Genomic DNA, 25,982 nt, shown 5'->3' on the forward strand with positions numbered 1-25,982 from the left:
CCAGGAAACAGGGAATTAAGTTCACATGTGGTGGGGTTGTAAATACAGTGGTGCCTCGCAAGACGAAAAGAATCCGTTCTGTGATTCTCTTCGTTTAGCTTATCTGCTGATCGGATCAGCTGATAAGCGGCTTAGCGGCTTAAAAAAAGGGGGGAGGGGGAAAAACCAGCAGGAACTCGCAAGACATTGTCGTCTTGCGAAGCAAGCCCATAGGAGATTCGTTTTGCGAAGCACCTCCAAAACGGAAAACTCTTTCGTCTAGCGAGTTTTCCGTCTTGCAAGGCATTCGTCTTGCGGGGCACCACTGTATGTACAGTTTTTTTGGCAAAGGGTGTTCAAGGAGATAACAGAAATCACTGGGTTAAAGCTGACCGAGAGTCCAGAGGTAGTACTGTTATCAATTTACGATGGGATGGAAGGTTCGCAGGCTATGAAGGCCTCACTCACAAATTTATTGACAGCTGCCTGAATTATGATAGCTAGGAAGTGGAAGTGGAAAGCAGAATATAAAATGGAAGAATGGTATAGAGAGGTGTGGGATAGAGCTATTAATTATAAATTAACATGTGCCATTAAGGTAAGGGAGAAATGATTTTGAGGAGATATGGAGGGCTTTTGTAGAATTTGTACTGTTAAAACGGAAAGCGGTCAAAGCCATTGCAAGAGGTGTTGAAATTTTGGGAGGTTGGATAGTTACAATGGAAGAGTCTCGATGGTGGGGTACACGTTTTTATTCTTATTTATTTATGATTATTAACTTTGTAAAAATTAATGTAAATACAGCCATACCTTGGGTTGAAGTAGCTTCGGGTTGAGCATTTTTGGGTTGCGCTCCACAGCGACCTGGAAGTAACGGAACGCATTACTTCCGGGTTTCGCCGCTCGCGCATGCGCTCAAAATGACATCACGTGCATGCGCAGAAGAGGCGAATCGCGACCCGCAGGCGTGGGTTATGTTCGCTTCAGGATGCGACCGGGGCTCCAGAACAGATCCCGTTCGCATCCAGAGGTACCACTGTAAAGGTATAAAATATAAATAAAAGAATGAATAAAAAAGGGGGAGTCCCCAAAGAGTCATTCGCTCCAACCCCCTTGCAATGCGGGAATCAGGGGCAAGCGGGGATTTGAACTCCCAGGTCCTAGTCAGACACACTAACCACGTAAGAGGGTTAGACAAATTCATTGAGGAAAAGCCTATCTGTGGCTCCCAGCCATGATAGCTTTGCCCTTCCTCCACAGTTGGAGGCATCAGTGCTTCCAAACAGTGGCTGGAGACCACGGCGAGTCCTGTTTCCCGGTTTCCCGCAGGCACCTGGTTGGCCATTGAAAGAACAGGATGCTGGACTAGATAATAATAATAATAATAATAATTTATTATTTATACCCCGCCCATCTGGCTGGGTTTCCCCAGCCACTCTGGGCAGCTTCCAACAAAATATTAAAAATACAGTAAAACATCAAACATTAAAAACTTCCCTAAACAAGGTTGCCTTCAGATGTCTTCTAAAAGTCAGATAGTTATTTATTTCCTTGACATCTGATAGGAGGGTGCCACCACCGAGAAGGCCCTCTGCCTGGTTCCCTGTAACCTTGCTTCTCGCAGGGAGAGAACTGCCAGAAGGCCCTCAGAGCTGGACCTCAGTGTCCGGGCAGAACAATGGGGGTGGAGATGATCCTTCAGGTATACTGGGCCGAGGCCGTTTAGGGCTTTCAAGGTCAGCACCGACACTTTGAATTATGCTTGGAAAGGTACTGGACGATGGGCTAGTGGCCTGATCCAGCAGACCTCTTCTTGTATTCTTAAGCTCTCTGCCTTGCTTGGTGAGCGAGTTATAAGGCCCTTTTGATACACCAGCTGCAGAAGACCAGGGATGCTTGTGCGCGCCGAGGTTTGCATAGACGCTCCATCCACAGAACAGGAGTAAGATGCGGTGGTGCTGTATTGCATTAGGAAACTGCCTTGAGCTGAGCCGGAAGGTCTGTACGCCTTGCTCAGTATTGTTAGCACCTGTAGCCGTGTTGCTGATCTTATCCGGAAACGGCAGTCACAGAGTACCTGGGGCAAGAGTCTGTGTTCTGAAGGCTGCCTGCTTTCTCTCGACAGGTGTGTAGCCGGCTGCTGCCTCATCCCCTTCTGCGTGGATTCGCTTCAAGACGTTGACCACTACTGTCCCAGCTGCAACGCTCTTGTCGGCACCTACAGGCGTCTCTGAGCAACATTAGGCACACGCTTTTTAAAATATATGCTTTTTTTCCTTTTCTGGAGTTCATGGAAATAATTTTTTCCGCTGTGCCTTTTTTTGCCTCTGAAGATTTGGGTGCAAGAAGAACCTTTGGCCAAGAATTGGGATATGTTTCTCCAGCCTCACGACCAACAAGTGCATGTTCTTTCTTGCAAAAATCATGCCTGCATTGTCCACAGAAAAGTGTCGAACTGGTGCAGCGTCTTAATTCATCTTTGCGCTTTGGCACTGTCCCCCATTCTCCTCCTTTTTGGGCATTGAGAGGAAGCGTTGCAATTGGAAACCTCAATGATATTTCTCTCTGTTTGTGTGTGTAAATTGCTAAGGCCTTTTATGCAGCCTCAAGAGACACTTGGTTCCAAAATTCTCTCTCCCTGGCGAATGTTGATGAATCCCTGTGAAAAAATAAATCCCGTTTTTTTAAAGGTAGCTTCTAACAAAACGAGGCACTTCAGGGCTTCTCTAGCAACTGATTTCAAGTTGGTGGCCAGGTTTTTTAAATTTTATTTTGCAGGGGTCCTCAGAACCTCAGCTTGCCTCTTCAACTTCAGAGACCGCCTGGTAGTGCCCTTGTTTGCTACCCAGGTGCTCCAAAATCTGTTTTTGTATTCATTTGGAGCTTTATAGAAGTGCTTCGAGATTTCTGAAGCATTTTTAAATTACTGCTGAAAAGTAAATGTGAGGAAATAGGTTCCAGGCCTAGAATTTTGTCTTTCTGACCCAAATGATCATCTTTCTGCTACGAGTCAAAGATCTCAGTGCCTCAAATCCTTCCCTCCTCTTTACATGTTTGGCTAGAGCAGGACCAGCTTCTGATGTATCCATAGAGTATAGAGCAAATCTTAGGGAAAATAATGTCCAGATAGGTGATCTAGATAAACCAAAGCTGTGAATGTTGAGGCTAGATTCTCTGTTGGGGCGGCTATCGGAAATTTCCTGCCCCAGTGACCCGATAGGAGAAAACCTCTGCTTTTCTTTCGCCGCCACGGGCAAGTTGCAGGCCAGGCGAGCAGCTGCCAAACGAGTTCATCGCAAGTGTCCTTTGGAAGCAGATGCAGCAATGATGGAGCTACTTGAAACCTACTTCTATTCTGAACTAAAAGTACAACGCAGTAGAGAGCTGAAGACTCGCCAGCAGGAATTGTGGGTAGTAGCATTGGATATATGCTTTTATTTCTCTTTTAACGAGCAGGATGCAGCTTGCAAAAGACTCTTAGCTCTGCCACTGCAGATCTGGGCAAGTTTATCTACACCAAATTTGCCCCACCTAAGCCTGAAAGGAAAGCAGACCGCTGGAGATTTTTAAATACATTGTTTTTTGGTGTGTGTTTTATTTTGCATAGGCTATACACACGTGATCTAGTTTGAATTAAACAACGGTTTCGTCCTCTAAATAAAAAGGTGCATCTTGTAAATTGGCTGTTAATGCTGGTTCGGTGCAGGTTGAAGCCATCAGTGGCTCCTAACTCGGATGGCTGTGTTGCAGGGGCGACATGCTTTGGAGGATGAGTTGCTGCCAGTGGCGTAGCGTGGGGGGTGCCAGGGGTGCCGGCCGCACCGGGCGCAACATTGGGGGGGCGCGTTTGGCCGGCCCTTCTCGAGGAAGCAGGAACCCCACTGTCCTCGGACCTCCTCCGAAGCCTGGTGGTGGGGCTGAGAGACCTTCTCCCCGTGCCAGCCTTCGGAAGGATGCTCCGAAGCCTGGCGGTGGGGCGGAGAGACCTTCTCCCCGCACCAGCCTTCGGAAGGCTGCTCCGAAGCCTGGCGGTGGGGTGGAGAGACCTTCTCCCCGCGCCAGCCTTTGGATGGCTGTCCTGAAGACTTGTGGTGGGAGCAGTGGCGTAGCGTGGGGGGTGCAGGGGGGCCTGCTGCACCTGGCGCAACATCTGGGGGGGGCGCGCGGAAGAGACTCGAGTGCTAAAATCCATTGGTTAGGGGGCGCAAATTACTTGCCTTGCCCCGGGTGCTGAGAACCCACGCTACGCCACTGGTTGCTGCAACTTGCAGGAAGGGAGAGAGCGCTGTTGCACTGCAGTCCTCTTTGCAGGCTCCTACTTGGCCGCTGAAAAAACAGGATGCTGCAGGAGATGGGCATTGGCCTGATCCAGCAGCCTTCTGTTATTGTGTTCTGGCATTATTGCAGATCTAGAGAGGAGGGTTTGTGGCCTTCCAGAGCCTCAAGACCCCAAAAAATCAGCCTGGAAAGCTACTCCTGACCTGAGGTCTCCCATCCACCCACCCTGATGTGGAAAGATTTCACAGATGCCTGACTGATTTCCTCATCCAGCATGCTCTTCCTACTTTAGATTTCGCTTTCTGAATTGGGGTATGGTGTGCTTTTGAGATCTGCAGGTGGAAAACTTTTTCCTCCCATCTCTTAAGTAAGGCAGCTCTATAGCAAATCTCTCACAGCTGAAGCCAAGCAGCCCTTTTTTTTGGGGGGGGGGCAGATATCTGCTATGAGATGGACTTTGCCCTCAAGCAGCTGGTGCTTGCAAAATGCAGGCTTCCCCCCCTCCATCAGTCGATAAGGAGAAAGGTGGTTTTTTCCACCTCGCAATTGGGGGGGGGGGAGGGATTTTGGCAGGCAGGACAACCCACCTGCCAGACATGTGGTTTTATTGTGATGTCATGTGACTGGCAGGTGTGCTGCCCCACCCACCTGTCAAAGTTGGACCTGGGCTGCGACCAGGATAAAGATCTGATCACCGGAGCCAAAAAGGTTCCCCACCTGTGTCCTAGAGGAACTGGCGTGGAAAGGATGGGGGGGGGTGATCCTGGAACAGATGGTCCTTTGGTCTGATGCAGCAAGGCAGGTCTTCTCTGCTGCTGCTGAAAACAAGCTATTTTGCCACATTCGTACAGAGGATGGGAAAGGCTCTCCTCTCCATCTGCCCACCTCCCCTCCCCTTTATCATGTCTTAATGCAGTAATAATCATTTATTATTTATACCCCACCCATCTGGCGGGGTTTTCCCAGCCACTCTTGGCGGCTTCCAACAAAATATTAAAAATACAGTAAAACATCAAACATTAAAGACTTCCCTAAACAGGGTTGCCTTCAGATGTCTTCTAAAAGTCGGAGAGTTGTTTATATCCTTGACACCTGATAGGAGGGTGCCACCACCAAGAAGGCCCTCTGCCTGGTTCCCTGTAACCTCGCTTCTCGCAGGGAGGGAACCACCAGAAGGTGCTTGGCGCTGGACCTCAGTGTCCGGGCTGAACAATGGGGGTGGAGATGCTCCTTCAGGTATACTGGGCCGAGGCTGTTTAGGGCTTTCAAGGTCAGCACCAACACTTTGAATTGTGCTCAGAAAGGTACTGGCAGCCTTCAACCTGGAATAATGGAGGTAACAGAGGAGCATTCTCCTTGCCACACCACATGAAACCCGTCACTCATGCGTCCTTTCACTTGGGATGCTGCAATTTGCATCTCTGTGTCTCCAGCCTTGGCCTTAAGTTTCATGCAGGCCCAAGTGGGAAAAAGAGGTTTGGATGACCAGCATGTGCCCTGCTGAGTTAGGGCTCCTTCCAACAGCTTCCCTTTTAAGAATGGCTTTCCCCTTTGATTAGAATCTCCCATGCTGATCACATGCTCTTGAAATCATGTGACGTTTGACCTCAGGGTTGCCACAGAAGGGGATTTCCTAGCTTTCTTTCTTTGTTTGTTCCAGCTATCATGGGACTGTTCCTCGCATGACACTAAAAAGTTCAGAGCTTTGGTTCAAAACAAATTATCTTTGCTACCTTTGTCAGAAGACCATAGAAAAAGCTATCTAATCTACAGCCCCATGGCCACTTACCATTATTAAAGTTACCTAATTAGAGTTAGGTATTATTAGAGTTAGGTAGAGTTAGGTATGGGACGCGGGTGGCGCTGTGGGTAAAACCTCAGCACCTAGGACTTGACGATCGCATGGTCGGCGGTTCGAATCCCCGTGGCGGGGTGAGCTCTCGTCGTTTGGTCCCAGCTCATGCCCACCTAGCAGTTTGAAAGCACCCTTAAGTGCAAGTAGATAAATAGGTACCGCTTTACCGCGGGAAGGTAAACGGCATTTCCGTGTGCTGCTCTGGTGCCGGTTTGCCGGAGCAGCGTCGTCACGCTGGCCACGTGACCCGGAAGTGTCTGCGGACAGCGCTGGCTCCCGGCCTCTAGAGTGAGATGAGCGCACAACCCTAGAGTCTGTCAAGACTGGCCCGTACAGGCAGGGGTACCTTTACCTTTACCTTTAGAGTTAGATAACTATTAGAGTTACCTAAGCCTATTCGTAAACACAGAAGTGCAACTTACAAATGTCCAGAAAACCCACATATTTCACCTTGCAAAACCCAAATTAAACCACACACCCAAGGAGTTACAGTAAGTCCAGTATTCCCATGTTGGGGAGACAAAACCTTCCACCTCTGTATACAGCAACCCTACTGTTATTTTCTGCAAGTTTACAAAGAACGAGGACAGTTCTCCAAACAAAAAGGTTTTTACTGAAAGCTCTTTCCATGAGTCATTACAAAAATACCAAAGTAAATTTCGATCTATTTAACTTTAGAGAATTGTATTTACAAAAAAAATAAATAACTTTATTCTAAGAAAAGACATGTCTTTTTAAAAAAAGAAAAAAAGTCAGCAACATAATTCAAAGTCTGCTGTTCCAAGCTCCTGGAGTGAGCATTTAGATGCACTGATAAGTTTGATTTTCCTTCCAGCTTCACTTTGGTAAAATGACTGTGGAGAACACAAGAATTGTGGGTTTTTGTTGCAGATCCTTTCCAATTAAAAGAACACAACGGCTGGGGGGGACGGGGAAAAAGAGAAAGGACCTTAGACAGAAACGATTAGGCTGAATTTTCCTTTTTGGAACCACAACAAAAAAGCATTTTGCCTACAACTGGGAGTGATTCTTTCACCCACAGCGTTAAATATATATGTATCTTATGGTATAGGGTAAAGTTCTTGGGAATAATAAAACAAACCCCCATCTTCCTACGGCCAAGAACAAAAACCACCTGGTCTTCCATTTTCATTTTTTCCCTCCATCCTCAAAACAAGCCAGAATTGCTCTAGATAAATGTATGCAATAAGCATGTTTTATCAGAATAGAAGGCAAATCCCTCGCTCCTCCCCCCCCATGCCAGCACGTGACAATTCTGCTCGTGGTGTTAAAGTTTTGGACTGTGCTATTCCTATCCTCTATTTAGCCACCCTCTATTTAGCCATCCTAAAGGTTTCTCCCATTGAGATGCTGGGTTTTCAAAAGGAAATTATCCAGTCTCTCCAAGAGCTCCTTGCCACAAAAACCAGGATGGCTGAGCAATGTTTTAGGCACAAATTCAGCCAGGCCTCCTCCAAGGACTCAATTTGGTCGTGGGCCAACGGGGTCAGAGGGGACTCAGATCAGCAGCACCCGAAGGGCCAAAATATAGCCACCCCTGCTCTAGGTAAATAGATGGGATTGGGGCTCAAAGAAACAACCTGTCCATCGCTATTGCTATGCTTGAAAACTAACCCTTTAAAAGGTCAGGAAAGTGTAGAGAAGAGGAGAGAAGTCGATTTTGTGCCTGTTGTGTCTCCATTACGTTGCAAGGAGTGGAATTGTTTGGCTGGAGTTTCTTGGGCAATGGATTTTGGCAGATGCTGCCGTCTTCCTCCGTGTTTGGTTCGCCAGTCCTCTTCTGAGCTGCACCCCCAGCGAGAGAAGCCGCGAACCAGGCGTTAAACCAAGCCAGAGTCTTTGGCCATGCTGTAGAAAATGCCTCTCTTCTGGATTAGGCTGGCAGGGGAGCCATATTCCGCAATTTCACCCTTGTCAAGGACAATCACCCTAAAACAAAACAGAAATGTAGTCAGCACATTTACAGTTCCAGGGGGGTGGGGTCAGAATTCAGAGGGGCAGGGCCTGTTTTGATTCTCTGCCGGAAGTCAATGGGAGCCAAGGGCAAAATAGGGGGCAGAGGCTAATCCCTGACTCAACACCGCTGGCCATGCACAGGGATAACCTGCAAATACAAGTACAAATCATAGAGAGTAAGGCTATCCATGGCTGTGTTCTCCCTTCACTGTCAGAGGCAGTATGTTGGGAATCACAACTGGGGAACCCTCTGGTCCCGCTTGCAGGCTTCCCATGGGCATCTGGCTGGCAGATGTGAGGGCACCATGCCAGATTAGATGGGCCACAGGCTTGATTCCGCAGAGCTGTGCCCCTGATCACTCCACACACCGACTTCCCTGCTGTTTCCCCTCCTCACATTAACCCTGCAGAGCTTTTGCTCCCCGCCCTATCCAACTATGGAGCTCACTTTTTACCTTCCCCAGCCCGTTTCTTAAGCCGCCACTTCTGTTCTGCAGCCCCGTTTGCCTCAGTTTTCACCTCCACCCCATCCACTACGAGAAGTGAGGTTACGGGGAACCAGGCAGAGGGCCTTCTCGGTGGTGGCACCTGCCTTGTGGAACGCCCTCCCATCAGATGTCAAGGAAATAAACAACTACAGTGGTACCTCGGGTTACATACGTTTCAGGTTACATACGCTTCAGGTTACAGACTCCGCTAACCCAGAAATAGTACCTCAGGTTAAGAACTTTGCTTCAGGATGAGAACAGAAATTGTGCTCCGGCGGTGTGGGGCCAGCAGGAGGCCCCATTAGCTAAAGTGGTGCTTCAGGTTAAGAACAGTTTCAGGTTAAGTACGGACCTCCGGAATGAATTAAGTACTTAACCCGAGGTACCACTGTATCTGACTTTTAGAAGACATCTGAAGGCAGCCCTGTTTAGGGAAGTTTTTAATGTTTGATGGTTTATTGTGCTTTTAATATTCTGTTGGGAGCTGCCCAGAGTGGCTGGGGAAACTTAGCCAGAGGGACGGAGTATAAATAAATAAATAGACTACTAATAATAACAATAATTTCATCTATATGCTCTCACACGAGGCAGCTGAGGAATGAAAAAGGGAGAAATTTAAGTACAGCTGGAAGGGAAGAACGCTGAGAGGGAAATGGTGACTGTTTAAAACAACATAAATAGTTTAAGTAAAGCAAGCCTGGAAGTACACTGGGAGCAAAATGGCAGTTTTAAACATCAGCAGAGGTTTCAGTAAAGCAGAGCTGAAAGAACACAAATGGGTTGGTTTTTTGTTTTGTTTTTTTAAAAAAGGAGAAAGAGAGATGTATACAACACAGAGGCTAACACAATGGAGCCTTTCCAAACTCCCTCCTCCACAGACACTCGCATGGTTCATCCACTTTTACCGTGTATAGTCCATGATTGTGTTCAACCGGTGTGCTATCGTTAGGACTGTGCAGCCCTCAAACTGCGTCCGGATTGTTGACTGTATGAGGTCATCTGTTTCAAGATCCACGGCCGCTGTAGCTTCATCTAAAACAAGGATTTTGGATTTCCGAAGCAAGGCTCGAGCAAGGCACACCAGCTGTCGCTGCCCAACACTTGAGACAGAAAGTAAAACACACCAACAAAAACTTTAAAAATTGAATCTCTAACAACAGTCCATTTCAGGGCCAAATACCGTATTTTTCGCTCTATAACACACACCTAACCATAACACGCACATCGTTTTAAGAGGAGGAAAACAAGGGGGTGGGGGGAATTCTGAATGAAACAGTGGATGTATCATTTTTGTGCTTCATGCTGTGGCCACAGACATGTGATCTGATGGTGAATTTGGGGTGACCCAATACAAAAATCCTGAGAATCCCTGTGGATCTGTGCTTTGTAACCACGTTTTTGTACCATTGCAGCCCCAGGCAGCAGTGGGTGCGTGATTTTTTTGGTGCAGGCTGTAGCCATGGACATGCTGTGTGATCTGATGGTGAATTTGGGGTGACCCAATGCAAAGATCCTGAGGATCCATGTGGATCCATGCTTCGTAACCACGTTTTAAGTGGGGAGGGAAGGAAAAACACAGAAGGGACAAGGAGCACGAGAGGGGTGTGCAGAGAAGCAGCTGGCTAAGAATGCAGGAGAGGGTTTTAACGGGAGGGAGGAAAGGAAGGCAAAAGTTTCCCCCCACCCACCCGAGCCAGCCCCCCCTGCCCCACCTGCATGTTTTCCGGCTGCCTGCGAGTCCCTAGAAAGCATTAGAGCACGGAGAGGAATTAGAAGGAAGGACGCGATCCTTTCCTTTCCCCTCTGCTTGCCTGGAGGGCAGGGGATTTCCCTGCTCTTTGTTTCGTTTGAGCAAACACAGCAATGAAACAGAAGAGGGTGGGCAGTAAGACCCTGAGGCAGAATGCAGGAAAGCAGCAGCTTCCTCTCTTCAGGCTTCCCTCCTCCGTGACGCGCGATTTGATTTTTGCCTCATTTTTGCCCCTGCACTCGGACCAGTCGGCTCCAGGGACCACACATTCGCTCAATAACACGCACAGACATTTCCCCTTACTTTTTAGGAGAAAAAAATCTGCGTGTTATAGAGAGAAAAATACGGTAGCTAATTAATAATGTTTTTAAAGATCATACTTGAATTAGCCACTTTCACTTTTATTCTGAAAAGAAAAAGCAGCTGCAAATGTGCGCCCATGATCTGGGACCCAGAAAAGGCCAACCTTGTAAAACAACAAAATCTAAACAGCTTATTTAAAAGCTACTGCACAACTCAATTCAACAGTCTCTTTCGAAAAATATCTAACATTCCTTACTATTCTATGTCCCACAGGAGGCAGAAACCTGCATTCTGTGGACATGAGGAAAACGACCAAATAGATCCTCTGTTAAAAAGCCGAGCAAAACCCTAAGAACCAGATTTTACAGGATTTCGCTTTGATTTGGATTCCAGTACAGTCGTACCTTGGAAGTTGAACAGAATCCGTTCCAGAAGTCCATTCGACTTCCGAAACGTTCGGAAACCAAAGCACAGCTTCTGATTGGCTGTAGGAAGCTTCTTGCAGCCAATTGGAAGCCGCGGAAGCACCTTCGGACATGCAGCTTCCTAAAGAACGTTCGAAAACCAGAACACTCCCGGTTTTAGATCGCTCGGGAGCTGGAACGTTTGACTCCTAAGGTTTTCAGGAGCCAAGGTACGACTATATTAGACTTAAGCAGAGACACACAAAATGAGGAGGCAGCAATCACATACAGGGTTCCATGTGACTCGCTAAGGCAGCTTGAGTTTCTGTTTCTAATATTGCTTTTTCTGCAATTACGTGTCCTCACCCAATGCTCCTAAAGTGCGGACTCTTTTACAGCGCAAGGGAGTGTGCCCCTACAACATATTATGTGGACAAAATGTGGGTTTTGCACTTTAGGGGTTTTTTTACAGTGTGGGACTTGGTTTTAAAATAAGTGAGAGTGAAAAGGGTATTCAGATGTTGCTACCCTCAGCCAGACTTGCACACACGGATGCTCAGGGTTCCAGAACAGCACAAAGAGATTAATGTTGTAGCTCAGTGTTTCGCAATCTTGGGTCCCCAGCTGTTGTTGGACTACAACTCCCATCATCCCTGACCACTGGTCCTGCTAGCTAGGGATGATGGGAGTTGTAGTCCAACGAACAGCTGGGGAAACCTAAAATAAGGGGATTTGAAAGGAAAATAAAAAGGGGCAGAAGCTGTACAATACCTGAGGTTCTCTCCTCCTTCGGAACACTCGTGGTTGAGTTTATCAGGGAGTGCCGAGACAAAGTTTTTCAAGTGAGCGAGTTCCAAAGACGTCCAGACGTCTTCATCGGAGTATTGGTCGAAAGGGTCCAGATTCATGCGCAGGGAGCCAGAAAACAAGATGGGGTCCTGTTTAGAGAACAGAAAGTCATCAATCTGGTCTGCACTGCACGTTTCAGAAATTTCTACTAAGGTAGGTTTGCACAATAGACTACAATAGAGGTAGACAACATGGTGCCCTCAAAACGTTGCTGGCCTACAACTCCCATGCTCCCTGACCGCTGGTCATTCGGAGAGGGGCTGATGGGAGTCAGAACCCCATTTCCTCTCTCTACCTACACGCAACTGCTTCCAATGCACAAAACGCTTGAGCCACAAGCGAAGTGCCCTCCAAGAGACCTCCTTCCTGCCTGGGTATCTAGAAATCAGCCTCGGCAGCAGGACTGGGCAGATCTCAGCAGAGGTCCTTGAGGAGATTTCACCCCTCCCATACCCAAGAATCTCCTGATGATCTCCTGATGGTCTCTGCTGACTCTCCAGAGAGGAGGAGGCGTGTCCTGCCTATCTACTTATTCTGCCCAGCAACATATCTGTGTGTGTGAGTGAGAGACAGTCAGTCAGTGTATCGGAGAAAGTGAGAGTGTTAGAGATTCTAGAGATAAGATTGCTGCTAAGTACAGCTGCAGACTCTCAGTGTAGCATAGATTTATGCTTAGAATATTCAGCTCTGTATATAGTTTTGTATCATAGTTGTAGTTACAGAATTAAAGGAAGATATTCTACAGAGCTGCTCTCCGAGTGGTTTATACTCTGCAAGACTCTGCAAAACTCTGCTGCGCAACGACTGTATTATTGAGACAGTGAATCCGGTGCTCTCAGCTCTGAGCTGTGAGTCCACAGCACTGTGACCTGTTCCTGTGGGAAAGGAGGTCTCTGGCGGTGCTTCCCAGCTCGCCTAGCCCAGTCGGGGTTGAGGTGCATGAGTCCAGTTGGTGCACTGGCTCTCCAGGGCGATGCTGACAGTCCTGTCCATGGGACCAGTGGGCTACACACTAACAAGGATGCAACGTGGGTGTACTCTAGGAACCAGAGGCTACCGGTTGTGCGTCCAAATCCTTTCAGAAATCAATGTGCACATTTGCACTTTAAGAAGAAACAAGGTGAGCAAACAGATACTAGAGCATTCCTTTGTAGGCACAAGTTTAATCTCTTAGGTTCATATGTATATATCCTGTTGGCATCCGTCTGTCTCGATAAGACAGTGGAGTGTGCCTCTGGGAGTGAAGTCAAACTGCTGTGCTTGCAGCACCGAAGAGACACCCCCCCCCCCATGATGCAAGCCGGGGCAGTGTGCATGGGGGTCCTGGGCTGCCCAGACGACCAGATTCCCCTCTCAGCCTAAAGGAAAGCAGAGCAAGATGCTTGGCACCAGCATGGATGCGGGAGTTGCCGGAAGGAGGCGTACAAGGCGCCGTCCAACCAACTCCAGGTTTGTGTAGGGTTTACTCCTTAGCCTTCTTCTCTTCCCCAAAGATATCCTGCAAGGCAGCAGAGGTTAGGACCAGAGTTTTCCTTCTCTTAGATGGGCTTCCTTCCCAGGTTGATGAGGCCCACTGCCCCTTAAAAAGGTAAAGGTAAAGGGACCCCTGACCGCTAGGTCCAGTTGTGGCCGACCCTGGGGTTGCGGCACTCATCTTGCTTTACTGGCCGAGGGAGCCGGCATACAGCTTCCAGGTCATGTGGCCAGCATGACTAAGCCGCTTCTGGCGAACCAGAGCAGCGCACAGAAACGCCGTTTACCTTCCCGCCAGAGTGGTACCTATTTATCTACTTGCACTTTGGTGTGCTTTCGAACTGCTAGGTTGGCAGGAGCAGGGACAGAGCAACGGGTGCTCACCCCGTTGCAGGGATTCGAACCGCCAACTTTCTGATCAGCAAGCCCTAGGCTCTGTGGTTTAACCCATAGTGCCACCCGCATCCCTACCTGCCCCTTACATGTGTGCAAAAAAATGGGGCTCCACCCTCCATCTACAGAGCAGAGACCAGTTGAAAGTAAATTCATCAAGAACGTATCTGAGCCAACACAAAAGCTGGGCTTGCCCTTTGCTCATGCCAGCAAAGACCAACTCCCTCCCGAAACTGCCTTGATCAGCCATCTGACACGGCCTTGCAAATATTTGCTTCCCCTCTGCGTTTGCGATCTCTCTCTTGGCACCACATGAAATGCTTTGGCAGAGAAGCTGCATATGAATGAAGGAAGCAAATAAAACCAGGCACCCATTAAGATCCGTGGACTCAAGCCTGTAACGAGGCGGCATCAGCAGTGAACACGGCCAAAGGAGTTAGAAAGCACGGCTCCTAACAAAATAGTCAAATTGTGGGCATGAGCAGAGATTCCCGCTTACCTGGGGGATAATGGTGACCTTGAAGCGAAGGTCGTGGAGCCCAATCTTTGCAATGTTAATCCCATCAATGAGAATCTCCCCTTCGGCTGCCTCGTTGATGCGGAACAAGCCGAGAGTGAGGGACGACTTTCCAGCTCCCGTTCTTCCAACGATGCCCACCTATCGAGAAGGGCAGAAGGGGGTGGGGGAGGGGAAGGAGCCACGATGCTCTTAGTTCTGGAAAGCAAGGCTGGAGCCAAGAGGACGAAGGATGCAGGCAGTATCTGAAGGGGATCTTTCTGCCCATCCCCTCCGGACTGTGAAACCTGGACTAGCAAGCTCTGCTTGGGAAACTCTGCAGCTCTGCAAAGCGGGAAAGACACTGCTTTTGTTATGGCACGGCCAGGGAACACCTGCGGCCGAGCTGGATGCTGAAATGCAGTTTGCATCATCCCTGCTGATGGGAGCTGAAGAGCCACACAACAGCTGAAAGACCACAGGTTCCCCGGCCCTGCTTGGTGGACAAAGCAGTCAGTCTTGGCACACGGGAGTCTTGGAAAACGGAACGCCCAGCCTTGAAACTGCTGTTTTAAGTTTCAAGTTGCCTGAAGACACGGAGAGGCAATGGGCGAGGGGTTTGTGTGTGTGTGTGTGTGTGTGTGTGTGTGTGTGTGTGTTTGTGTCCGTCCGTCATGTCTTCAGAAAGTAACATGCCAGGCAGCCCTAAAAAAACCCCTCTCTCTTTGATACTCTTCTTGATCAAGGCTCTTTTATTGTCTCCTCTCACCTCCCACAAATTCTGCCTTTCCAGCTTTCCCTTCCACACAGTTTCTTTTCAGCCTCAGCTCTTCCTTTATTTATATATGTCGCCCGGAGATCACAGGGCAGTTTACCACATTAAATGCAGAATGAAAACACAAAAATATTTACAGTAAATCAAAACCCTCCTGCAAACACCTTTGAAAGGCCATAGATTTTACCAAGGCCTGGTTGAAGAGGAACTGTTTTTGCCTGGCACCTAAAGATACGCAACGAAGGTGCCAGGTGAACTTCCCTGGGGAGAGCATTCCACAGATGGAGAGCCACTACAGAGAAGGCCCTGTTCTCGTGTTGCCACCCTCCAGACATCACATGGAGGGTGATGTCTCCCTCCATAAGAAGAAGGGCCTTAGATGATGAATGCAGTGTCAGGGACTGTTCATATGCGGAGAGGTGGTCCTTGAGATACTGCGGCCCTGAGCCATTTAAGGCTTTGTAGAGGCTCCACTTCCCTCCCTCCTCCCCTTTCCTACAAGAGCACCTTCTCTGCCTTCTTAACTCCCCCCCCCCCCGGCTTCAGTGTCCATTAATGGGTCCTGGCACTCACTTTTTCTCCTCCATCTATGGTGATGTTGATGTCCCTCAGGACCAAATCCATGTTGTCCCTGTAGCGAAGGCCATAGCCTTTGAACTCCACCTTGCCTTCGTGGGGCCAGTTGCTTGGTGGGGCTGTTTGCTTAATGGTCCACTCTGCCTGAGAGAAAGAAAAAAAGCCAGGCGCTTCCATTATTAGCCTCTGATGTGCCACCTAGTAGACCCCAATAGCATGGGGGAGAACCACCTCCCATCATCCATGTCCGTAGAATGCAGTTGGAAGGGACCACAATAAACATCTAGTCCAAACCCCTCCAATGCAGGAATCTTTTGCCCAATGTGGGGCTCGAACCCACAACCCAGAGATTAAGAATCTCATGCTTCCTGCTCTGCTTGTGAGCTTCCCAGAACCACGGCAGAAAACCAGGATGCTACTCAAGATGCACCTCTGGTCTGACTTAGCAGGGCAGCTATTCCACTATTCGGTGACTTCCCTTCTTCTCTTTCCATCAGTATTCCATTATTACATCCATCATAACTTATTTACACTGTTGAATCTTAATGTTGCCAGCGTTTTCAAGTGTACACAAATCCCCCCATATATTCAATAAACATTTTCCAATCTTCTCTAAACACACTTTCTTCTTGTTTTCTTATTCTATATATTGTCTGCAAGCTGCGCATATTCCATCAACTTAAGTTGCCATTCTTCTTTAGTTGGGACCTCGCTCGTTTTCCATTTGGGGGCTAACGAAACACAGGCTGCAGTAGTGGCATACATAAATAGCCTTCTTCTTCTTTTTTTGATACCTGGGAATTTCCATATGAATTATCCCCAACCAATGTACCACTACTTTATACCACCATATCACCTGGAGCCAAATGCTACATTCTTGGCCTCAGAAACAGAGTTGCTGTGCATAGTAATAATAGCAGTAGTAATAATAATAATAATAATAATAATAATTTTATAATATATATAAATTTTATATATATTTATAAATTATATATATATATATATAAATTTCATATATATATATAAATTATATACATATATATAAAAATTTTATATATATATAAATTTTATATATATATATAAATTTTATATATAATATATAATTTTATAATAATATAATTTTATTATATGCCGCTCATCTTACTGGGTTGTCCCAGCCACTAAAAAAACACAATAAAGCATTGTACAGGCTGCCTTCAGGTGCTTTCTAAAGGTCACCCCTGTGCAGATCCTGTTTTTCCAATAAAGAGTTAACTTCACTTTGTCCATGTGATTTACTGCTGGCTGGCTCCTGACACCCATCATCTGAAGACCACTGCCCAGTCCCCACTTGATGCACCAAATAAAGCAGAGTTCACGCCACTGTAAATCCTGTGGCCTCTTTAAAGCAGAAGGCCGAATATGGCTGCATCTGCAGAACGATCAATTCTAAAGGGCATCGATGGGCTTTAAAATTCTGCCCTCATCTGCTGGGTGACCAGCAGGAAATGCAGATCCCTGTACCTGGGTAACCTACAGGCTTACAACGTGCCCTCAAAACTGCAGCTAGAGGAGCGGTCTTAAACTTACCTCTTTCTCCTTCTCAGAGTATTCTTTGACTCTTTCCACAGCAACGATGTTTGTTTCCATCTCGGACGACATGCGAACCAACCAATTCAAGTAAGTGGTGATCTAACAAAAACGAACAGAGGCCCCAAATATGTGTTTTGCATACATCACAGCAAGCTGCCCATTCAAGTTCTGCCTGCTGAACACCCTTGAGGACTCATGTATTGTTTCAGACGTTATCTCCTCCTCTATCTCCGGGTAAAAATTTTGAAGCCAGGGAGGTTTTGGCAAACCATTAAAAAGTCTACATCTTCATGAAGCACTGCCTTGTTTAACAAGGAGGTCTCAGGCATGCTGTCTTTGTTTATAGAGTTAAGAGCCAATCTGCACATGCAGAAAACACAAGAGAGACAGGCTCAGATCAAGCAGAATTTCAGAATTGCAAGAGGAAGGACCTAATGTCTGAATGTTAATTCCCAGACTCAGAGCACAGACAGAACAGCTCTTCGTTTGGGGGCTGGAATTGTTTTATTGCAAGTACTATCTTTTTAACACAAGTATCTTACCTGGGCGGCTGGGGATGAAGAAGAGAAATTCCACAGTTGGTGGAAGTCTGGTGGCTTATTTTTCCTCACCCCTGCCCACAGATTAACCATCCCAGCTCGATGAGTGGCATGGTTTTAGGGCAGCGATGGAGAACCTTCAGATGTTATGGACTACAGCATCCATCATCCCTGTCCATGCTGGTGGGGGGTGATGGGAGTTGTAGTCCTAGCAATATCTGGAGGGCCAATTCCTGTACTAGGGCCAAGGGAACAAGACTGCATAGATTCTATGGGTCCACTGCCTTCGTCACACTGAGACTGCCTCCAGCGATTAACCTCACTTTCTTGAGGAGGGAGCCTACAGCGCCCCCAGCCGCCTTCCCAGAAAGCAACAGGATTGCTCCCTTAACATCTCCTAACCTTTCGCTAAATGCTACCTAAAAAGCACAATTCTCTCCTTGCTGAATTATCTATGTAGCTTTACAAAACGCTTAGCCACCAAGTATGAAGAACTGCACCCCTCAAAAAGGTTTTCTTAAAAAGATTATTAGGCTTCTGCTCCAAAAGCAAACCCAGCCTGTTTTCCGTGAGCTACCTGCAGCGAATAGGAGATGGAGAGCCCAACCAGTCCAGGGCTCAGGCTATTGCGGGCGATGACGGCAAAGAGAGAGGCGAAGAGGACGATGAAGTTCCCAACGTACTCCAGCCGGACTGCGAGCCACCTGGAAGGAAAGAGGGGGCTTCTTTTAACCAACCAGGCCCTTGCAGGCCACCTGCGTGAGGATGGGCGGGGGAGAGAGGGTGATCCCTGCAGGGCGGGGGGGGGAGAGAGAAACAGGGGGAGCAGTATACACTGGTGGTCAAAATTGTAGAAAACTTTTGGGAAAGGGTTTGATGGCTCATAACACCACCTTTTTTCTTTTTTCTTTTTGAGTAATGCCATAAAATTATATATCAATGGAAATATAATTTAATGAGGAATGTACTGCAGGCTCAGATCAAGCATTTCCTGGTGGTCATCCAGCAGATGAAGGCAGAATTTTAAAGCCCATCAACGCCCTTTGGAATTGATCATTCTGCAAATGCAGCCATATTAATCTTTCTGGTTTAAAGAGACCGGGGGTTTACAGTGCCATGAGCTCCTGTAGGCAAAAACCTGCTTTATTTGGTGCATCAAGTGAGGACAGGGCAGTGGTCTTGAGATGATGGGTGTCAGGAGCAAACCAGCTGTAAATCACACAGGCAAAGTGAAGTTTAAAAAAGTGGTGCTATGAGCCGTCATTGCCAAAACAAGATGAGACCTGATTGGCTCTCTAAACACTCCTTTTTCTGGTTATTTGGCTTTAACGTTTGATAGAATACAGATAATTGAACAAACATTCTTACATTACATTCTACATTAAATTATCTTTCCACTGATACATAATTTTATGGTATTACTCCAAAAAAAAGTGGTGTTATGAGCCATCAAACCTCGGAAATACACTTTTTCCATGATACAATGAATTTCAGTTAGGGGGGATTTGAGGAAGTCAGATAACAATGAAAGTTAAAATGGGTTTTGAAAGTAATATGTGTTTATATTTTTCTTTCTTTTTTCTTTTAGTATTGTGATGTGTTTTTTTGTGTGTGGTTTATACGTCATATCTGTTAGAAATGTGAAAATCAATAATTTTGTGGGAGAAAAAAAAAGGAAATACACTTTTCCCAAAAGGTTTTCCCAGTTTTGGCCACTAGTGTATATGGGCGTGTAGTTGGTTCTGAAAAGCTTGTACATGGAATTAAAAGCTGGTCGACACTTAGGAAACAGATCCTCAGGATCAGCCGACATGCTCAAGGGGCCCCAATTTTAACTAGCGGTTGGAGTTTGGGACTCTGGAACGATTCTGCTCGCCTCCACAAATGTCCAGCAGAGGGCTTCAAATTCTGAACCAGCTCCACTGAAGTGTTGTTGGAGCTGAAGGACCAATGTGTATGAAATCCCCCAGGTACAGTGGTACCTCGGGTTACAGAAACTTCAGGTTACAGACACTTCAGGTTACAGACTCCACTAACCCAGAAATAGTACCTCGGGTTAAGAACTTTGCTTCAGGATGAGAACAGAAATTGTGCGGCGGTGGTGCAGTGGCAGCAGGAGGCCCCATTAGCAAAAGTGGTACCTCAGGTTAAGAACAGTTTCAGGTTAAGAACGGACCTCCAGAATGAATAAGTTCTTAACCTGTACCACTGTACTCATACAGACTGGTAGCAGGGAAAAGATTTCTTTAACTCAAACCCAACGTTCCTTGGGTCGTCCACCCACCTGTTGGCGACGATGCTTGGGTAGTAAGCTTTTTGGTTTTCGTCCACCTTCACATCGCTCTGCTTTATGAAGCGCTTCTGCTCTTCGAAGGCTCGGATGACGCTGACCCCCAGCAGCGTCTCGTTGAAGTGGGAGTAGACTGGGGAGCGGCTGACCGACTCCAGGCGCTTCAGCTGGCGGGAAGTGGCTACGTAGAAGCGCTGGAAAGGGCCAGGTCAGAGAAATCAAGGCGATGGGTAAGAGGCTGCTCGCACCCACTTTGCTCTTGATAGCCAATGCGAACTACAACTCCCACCAGCCCCTCCCAGTGTGGCCAATACTCATGGATGATTGGGAGCTGTAGCTGGAGATGTCAGGGAATCCTGACAGAAACAGGAGTGGAAACTGTCCTGTGTCTGGGATGCAAATCAATCCAGGGAATATGATCCCTCTTAGCTGCTGCAGCTGCTGCTTTTCAGCCCATAAACTATATATAAACGCTGACTTTCCCGACCTCACCCATTTGCACTGCGTTTCCCCTGCACTGACATGAATGACCCATGCACTGAAATGATTGGATGTGGAATAATGTAATGCTGCAATGAAATGTGTAATTTATGACATAGTCAGTGATGTGACATTTTGCTGCAGCAGACACAAAGATGCATAATGTTGTCAGAAGCTGAACTGCAGCGGACTGGAAACTGCGCTGCATGCAACAAACACGCACTGCTTCACTACCACAACAGGAAACCCGCTTCAATTCTGCACCCGTTCATCCTGCCGTTTAAGCGAGGATTAAATTTCCTGCTGTCTCTGTGCATGGGGATGGGGAAGCAGAATGGTGAATTTGTATCTCTGGCATCGATAAATACAAAGGATGCTTGCTGCCTTTTGGGAAAGGACCTCTACATATATTATTTTCACCCTAGAAGCCAGACGTTGTGCTTCCAAGATGGAGCTGGAACTCCTCCATGATGGAGAAGCAGCTGCAGGCACAATGAACTGGCCAAGTGAGGAAACAGAAATATGGAGACCTCTAGCAAATGAACTAATAGTAGGAGTTATCTTCTGCTCATCTGAATAGGTCACCCCAGCTGCACTGGGTGGCTTCCAACAAATATAAAAACACAATAAAACATGAAACATTTAAAAATGTCCCTATACAGAGCTGCCTTCAGATGTCTTCTAAAAGTCAGATAGTTGTTTATTTCCTTGACATCTGACGAGAGGGCGTTCCACAGGGCAGGCGTGACTACTGAGAAGGCCCTCTGCCTGGTTATATGATTACGGAGGAAAATCACCACCATAATTAAATTGACTCTGGGAACTATGAATTTTTATTATACAGTGGTACCTCGGTTTTCGAACGCCTCCGTTGACGAACATTTCGGTTTTTGAACGCCGTAAACCCGGAAGTAAATGCTTTGGTTTCTGAACACACCTCAGAAGTCAAAGATGCCACACAGCTTCCGCCAAGCGCAAGATCATGAGGCCTAGCTGTCGGCTACTGAGTTTTCGGTTTTCAAATGTTTCAGACCTGAACGGTCTTCCAGAACGGATTACATTCAAAAACTGAGGTGCCACTGTAGTTAGATTTTGTTTATTTGCTTGCAGCACTTTGACATCAGTCCATCTATTTTTGATATCCTGCTTTGTATATTTAAGTTGAGCAGTCACTGATCCAAGACTGGTTCTGCCAAGAAGTACCTTGTGCCTGCCCAGCAGACTCTTATTTGGTTCCTTCACCAAATAAGCAATCTGAGAAGCTTTGGTTACTTGGTTAATGAAGAGCGAACCTCCTAAAAGGGGTGACGGAGAAAGATACACAGCGAATGTCTGGCGTAAGTGTGGCCAGCTTATTCTTTGATGAAAGAGCACACAAGAGGGGTTGTGATTATACTAGAAGGAGCGGCACCCACTGCTATGCCACACCAACCTGGTGCCTTCATGATGCTCTGGACTACAACTCCCATCATCCCTAGCTAGCAGGACCGGTGGTCAGGGATGCTGGGGGTTGTAGTCCAACAACGACTGGTAGGGACCCACTTTTGAGAAACACTGGCTTAAAGGACTGAATGAAGATTCCCGCTTGAAGCGGCAGCCAACTGCGGAGTTTGCTAACACGGTCTCACCAAGAACCAGCTTGGCTAAGGGGAAGTCTGAGGAAAAGCTGGACCCAGGGACAAGAGCTTTGCGTACCTGTACAAAGAAGTAGATGAATCCCAGGGGAGGAATGACCACAGCAGCCACTGGCGTGGCCAGGAGGATGATGATGCAGGCCCCGAGGACGTTAAACATGGAGCCCATGAACATCTTGATGACCTGGGGGATGATGGAGTCAATGGTGTCGATTTCTTTGGAAAACCGGTTCACCAAATTCCCGCTGGGCGTCCGCTCAAAGAAGCTCATGGGGCACCGCAGAATGTTGTGGAGCAGGTTGACGTGGAGACGGCGGGAAGCAAATATCCCTCCAATCGACACAGCCATGGAGTAGCCAAACACGGCAATACCTTTAGGGAGACAGGCACAACAAACACCCTTAAGTGACGGTGTCTTTCCCTTCAACTTTGCTTATGAACGAACGGACCAAAGACCTTATTAACACAGCGGGCTCGCAAATGGAGCCTACCGCTGTCGAAAACTACTCCACAGTTCCACTGAAGGATTTTCTTCTGCAGGGTTTCACATTTTGTGTTTGCCTTGAATTTCTTTTCTGCAAGGAGCTGAATAAAGTCTGGGATGTCCCGAGAGACTGTGGGGCGGTCTAAGGTTTAAGGGGTGCATGTGTGAGGGGGGTGGGGAGAGAAGAGAGGTGCAGGCCCTAAACGGGGGGGGGGGGGAATCCATCTATTGCCTTCTGTTCTGTTATTGTTGTGGAGCCCCTCGGCTCAGCACCCAGTGCCAGCAAACTGGTTGTGCCCTAAGAAGGAGCTAGAACTTGGGCTAAGCCCTTCTGCCCCCCAGACCACTGGAATCCCCAACTCAGAATGCACTTCTTTCTAAAGGGTTTACCATTCTCTGCAAAAGAAAGCCAGGAAGCAGTCCGACCCCAGCTTCCCTCCTGTCTGTGATCTTTTGGAGCCACGACCTGGACTGAACCCTTCCCAGCCACTGAGCTCTTGGAAAAGCTCGGAGAAATGTTGCCAAACAGAATCGAGTGTCGCTGTGTCCTCAAGCAAAGGGTGCTCCTTCCAGGAGGCCCAGGGCAACTCCTTTGACGCCTATTCGAGGCTGCTGACTTGCGTGCAAAGGCACCCTATTCCAGGCCCCACAAACAAGGGGGGAAGGAGGAAACCGGCAGGGTTACTACTGCAGGCAGTGAACATGAGCACGTGACAGGAGCCCTTCTGGATCAGGCCAAAGGACCATCCATCCCTGCCTCCTGTCCTCACCGTGGTCAGCCAGATAAGGGAACGGCCATAGTTCAGGGGCAGAGCATCCGATTGTCAGCAGGAGGTCCCTAGAATGCAGCTGCCAGTCAGTATTGAACTGAGCTTGATGGACCAATGATCTGCTTGTCTTAAGGCAGCTTCCTGCATCCCTACACCTATGAGAATCCCCAAATCAGGACTGCAAGCCGGGCCCAAACTGGAGGTGGAGGAACTCCTTCAGAGGAGTTGGATAAACTGAGCAAGGCGACGAGAACCAAGAGAGATTGCAAGCAGACCTTGAGACGTTCCCAGCGCTCCGTACACTCCCAGCCGGAGGTCTGTGTGCTGCTGTGTCCCATTGATAACAGGGTCGTCCGTCCACAGGCTTAGCCAGTAATTGGAAGCAAGCGAGGCTATGTGGTTGCAGAGAAAGAGGAAGATGCTCATGAAGGTGACGCAGAGTCCAATGGCTTTCATGTACTCCCAGTAGACAGCTGGCTTCACCTAAACACAGAAGGGATCGGACTTAGCACACCACTCTTGGGACGCAACTCCCCACTTTGACTCCCACCCTGCCAAAATCCTTCGCCCCTCTTGCTCTGCATAGGCTTATTAGTCGTCTAAAGCCTCCACGGTCCCCCCCCCCCCTCATCTCACTTGGTTTCTTTATCCCAACACGACCCCTCTGGGTGCTGTCAAGCCGTCAGCTGTCCAGACAGGTGCTGTGGGAAGCCCCCAGGCGGGACCCGAGTGCAAATCCCTGACAGGCTCAAAGTTCGAGGGGGAAACCGAGTCAGCGCTTGTGCTAGCCCATGAAGAGCTGCCGAGAAGGTCCTGGAGCTATGATTTCTAACACCCAGAAAAGGAGGAAGAGCACACTCCAAGTGTCACTAAGACCTGTTTCCAGAGAGGAGAGTGCTTTTTGGGGGGGGGGGGCGCTGCAGAGGCGGTTTTATTAATGTGCTCAACAACAACAAAAAGCACACAACATCAAATGTATTGGGGGGGGGCAGCAAAACATATACTGACCAACCATTTATTTTGTAGTTCTTGGGCTTAGTATAAATCCATATAAGCTTCAAATTACCGTAATTAATCTTATTTACAAAGTTAATAACTAAAGTGTGTTTATGTGCCATTTCTTTTTACCCTGATGTCTAAAAACCATAATTAAAATCATAATTAAATTGCAGGGACAAATCATAGCAAACGGCCGTTTTGGCTTCCACCACCAGCTCCTCAGAAGCTACTTTAAAAGACTAGTAAGACGAGTGCAAGGGCCACATGTCTCTGCCTTGAAAGTGCCACACTGGGGGTGGTTCAGTCATAAAGCTGTGAGAGGTGTTGTTAAATGTGGTAAGACTCGCCTAACAAATGGGATACGGTTGGGGGAAGAGTATTGTGAACTGCCCTGAGATCTAAGGATGAAGGGCAGTATACAAACTAATAATAAAAATAAATATTCCAGCACTATCCCAGTTTAAGTAAACAGAAGCTGTGCAAGCAGACAGCTCCTGTTTATTCCAACGGGGCTTGAACTGGAAAGCTTTCCCTCCAGCACCAGATTATATCCCACATTACTATGCGGCATTTTCCTGCCTCCAGGACCCAAACGCACAAGGAGAGCAAAGATGGGCAACCTCCAGATGTTGCTGGACTACAACTCCCATCAGCCCCGGCTACCATGGCCAAAGGACCAGGGATGGTGGGATACGTGGTCCAGCAACATCTGTGGACCCACGATTGAAGAAGGCTACTCTGGAGGGCAACAGGTTGCCTGCCCCTGTTCTATTACAGACTCTGAAGGCAGCCCTGTTTAGGGAAGCTTTTAATGTTTGACAGACTATTGTATTTTAATATTTTGTTGGAAGCCGCCCAGAGTGGCTGGGGAAACCCAGCCAGATGGGCAGGGTATATATAAATTATTATTACTATTACTCTTACTATTATTATTATTTTCTGCAGTTTATCCAACAAGGTGAGACTGCACAGTGTTTCAGAACTGGGCTGCAGCTCCAGAGCTGAGGTGCAATTAAATGTACAGTTGTACCTTGGAAGCCGAATGCCTTGGGCTCCCAAACAAATTGGCTCCCGAATAATGGAAACACGGAAGTGAGCATTCCAGTTTTCAAACGATTTTCAGAAGCCGAACATCAAGCGTGTCTTCTGATTGGCTGCAGGACTCTCCTGGCACCAACTGGAAGCCGCACTTTGGTTTTTGAATGGTTCTGGGAGTCAAACGGACTCCTGGAACGCATTCTGTTTGAAAACCAAGGTACCACTGTAAAAATTTAGGCTGCTGAAGAAAAAGTGTTTCTTTAGAAGCAGCAGCAGCTGCAGCCTGGTTCGCAGGCCTCCCATCAGGGAAAGACAAACATACACATGCCCTTGGCCCGCAGGAATTAAGGACCTGCGCTTGACAGTGGAAACTTGGAGTGGGGCCAGATGTCTGGACTCCAGGTCTTCCAGGCTCCAGGAGCCAAGCTAGAAGCTCGTGGCATCTTTTAAAGAAACGAAACAAAACACAAAAACAACCCAGAGAGTTAAAACATTTCTGGGGGCGGACAACTCTCGAAACGGCTTCAAAGTAGTTGCGCTCATATAATGAAGGCTGTGCTGTTCGACTGATTAATTGGTT

At 47.6% G+C, this 25,982-nt stretch overlaps 2 protein-coding genes across 6 annotated transcripts in view; one reads left to right on the plus strand and one right to left on the minus strand.

Moving 5' to 3' along the window:
• Positions 1 to 3,658, plus strand: part of LITAF (lipopolysaccharide induced TNF factor) — a 30,287-nt gene extending 26,629 nt beyond the window's left edge. For all 3 annotated transcript variants that reach the window (XM_081169791.1, XM_081169793.1, XM_081169792.1), the window contains exon 4: positions 2,105 to 3,658. In XM_081169791.1, coding sequence (XP_081025917.1) covers positions 2,105 to 2,213 — 109 coding nt within the window. In that variant the 3' untranslated portion in view covers positions 2,214 to 3,658. The remainder of the gene's footprint in view (positions 1 to 2,104) is intronic.
• A 3,044-nt stretch (positions 3,659 to 6,702) lies between these two features.
• The window catches only part of LOC308572889 (multidrug resistance-associated protein 1-like), a 74,742-nt gene continuing 55,462 nt past the window's right edge, over positions 6,703 to 25,982 (minus strand). For all 3 annotated transcript variants that reach the window (XM_081169376.1, XM_081169375.1, XM_081169374.1), the window contains 10 exons: positions 23,641 to 23,848; positions 22,173 to 22,483; positions 19,992 to 20,191; positions 18,285 to 18,411; positions 17,166 to 17,267; positions 15,594 to 15,740; positions 14,249 to 14,407; positions 11,806 to 11,972; positions 9,483 to 9,677; positions 6,703 to 8,062 (listed from right to left, as the gene is read on the minus strand). In XM_081169376.1, the coding sequence (XP_081025502.1) occupies positions 7,954 to 8,062; positions 9,483 to 9,677; positions 11,806 to 11,972; positions 14,249 to 14,407; positions 15,594 to 15,740; positions 17,166 to 17,267; positions 18,285 to 18,411; positions 19,992 to 20,191; positions 22,173 to 22,483; positions 23,641 to 23,848 (1,725 nt within the window). In that variant the 3' untranslated portion in view covers positions 6,703 to 7,953. The remainder of the gene's footprint in view (positions 8,063 to 9,482; positions 9,678 to 11,805; positions 11,973 to 14,248; positions 14,408 to 15,593; positions 15,741 to 17,165; positions 17,268 to 18,284; positions 18,412 to 19,991; positions 20,192 to 22,172; positions 22,484 to 23,640; positions 23,849 to 25,982) is intronic.

The sequence above is a fragment of the Podarcis bocagei genome, assembly GCF_964188305.1.
Source record: "Podarcis bocagei genome assembly, chromosome: 14".
Classification (NCBI taxonomy): domain Eukaryota; kingdom Metazoa; phylum Chordata; class Lepidosauria; order Squamata; family Lacertidae; genus Podarcis; species Podarcis bocagei.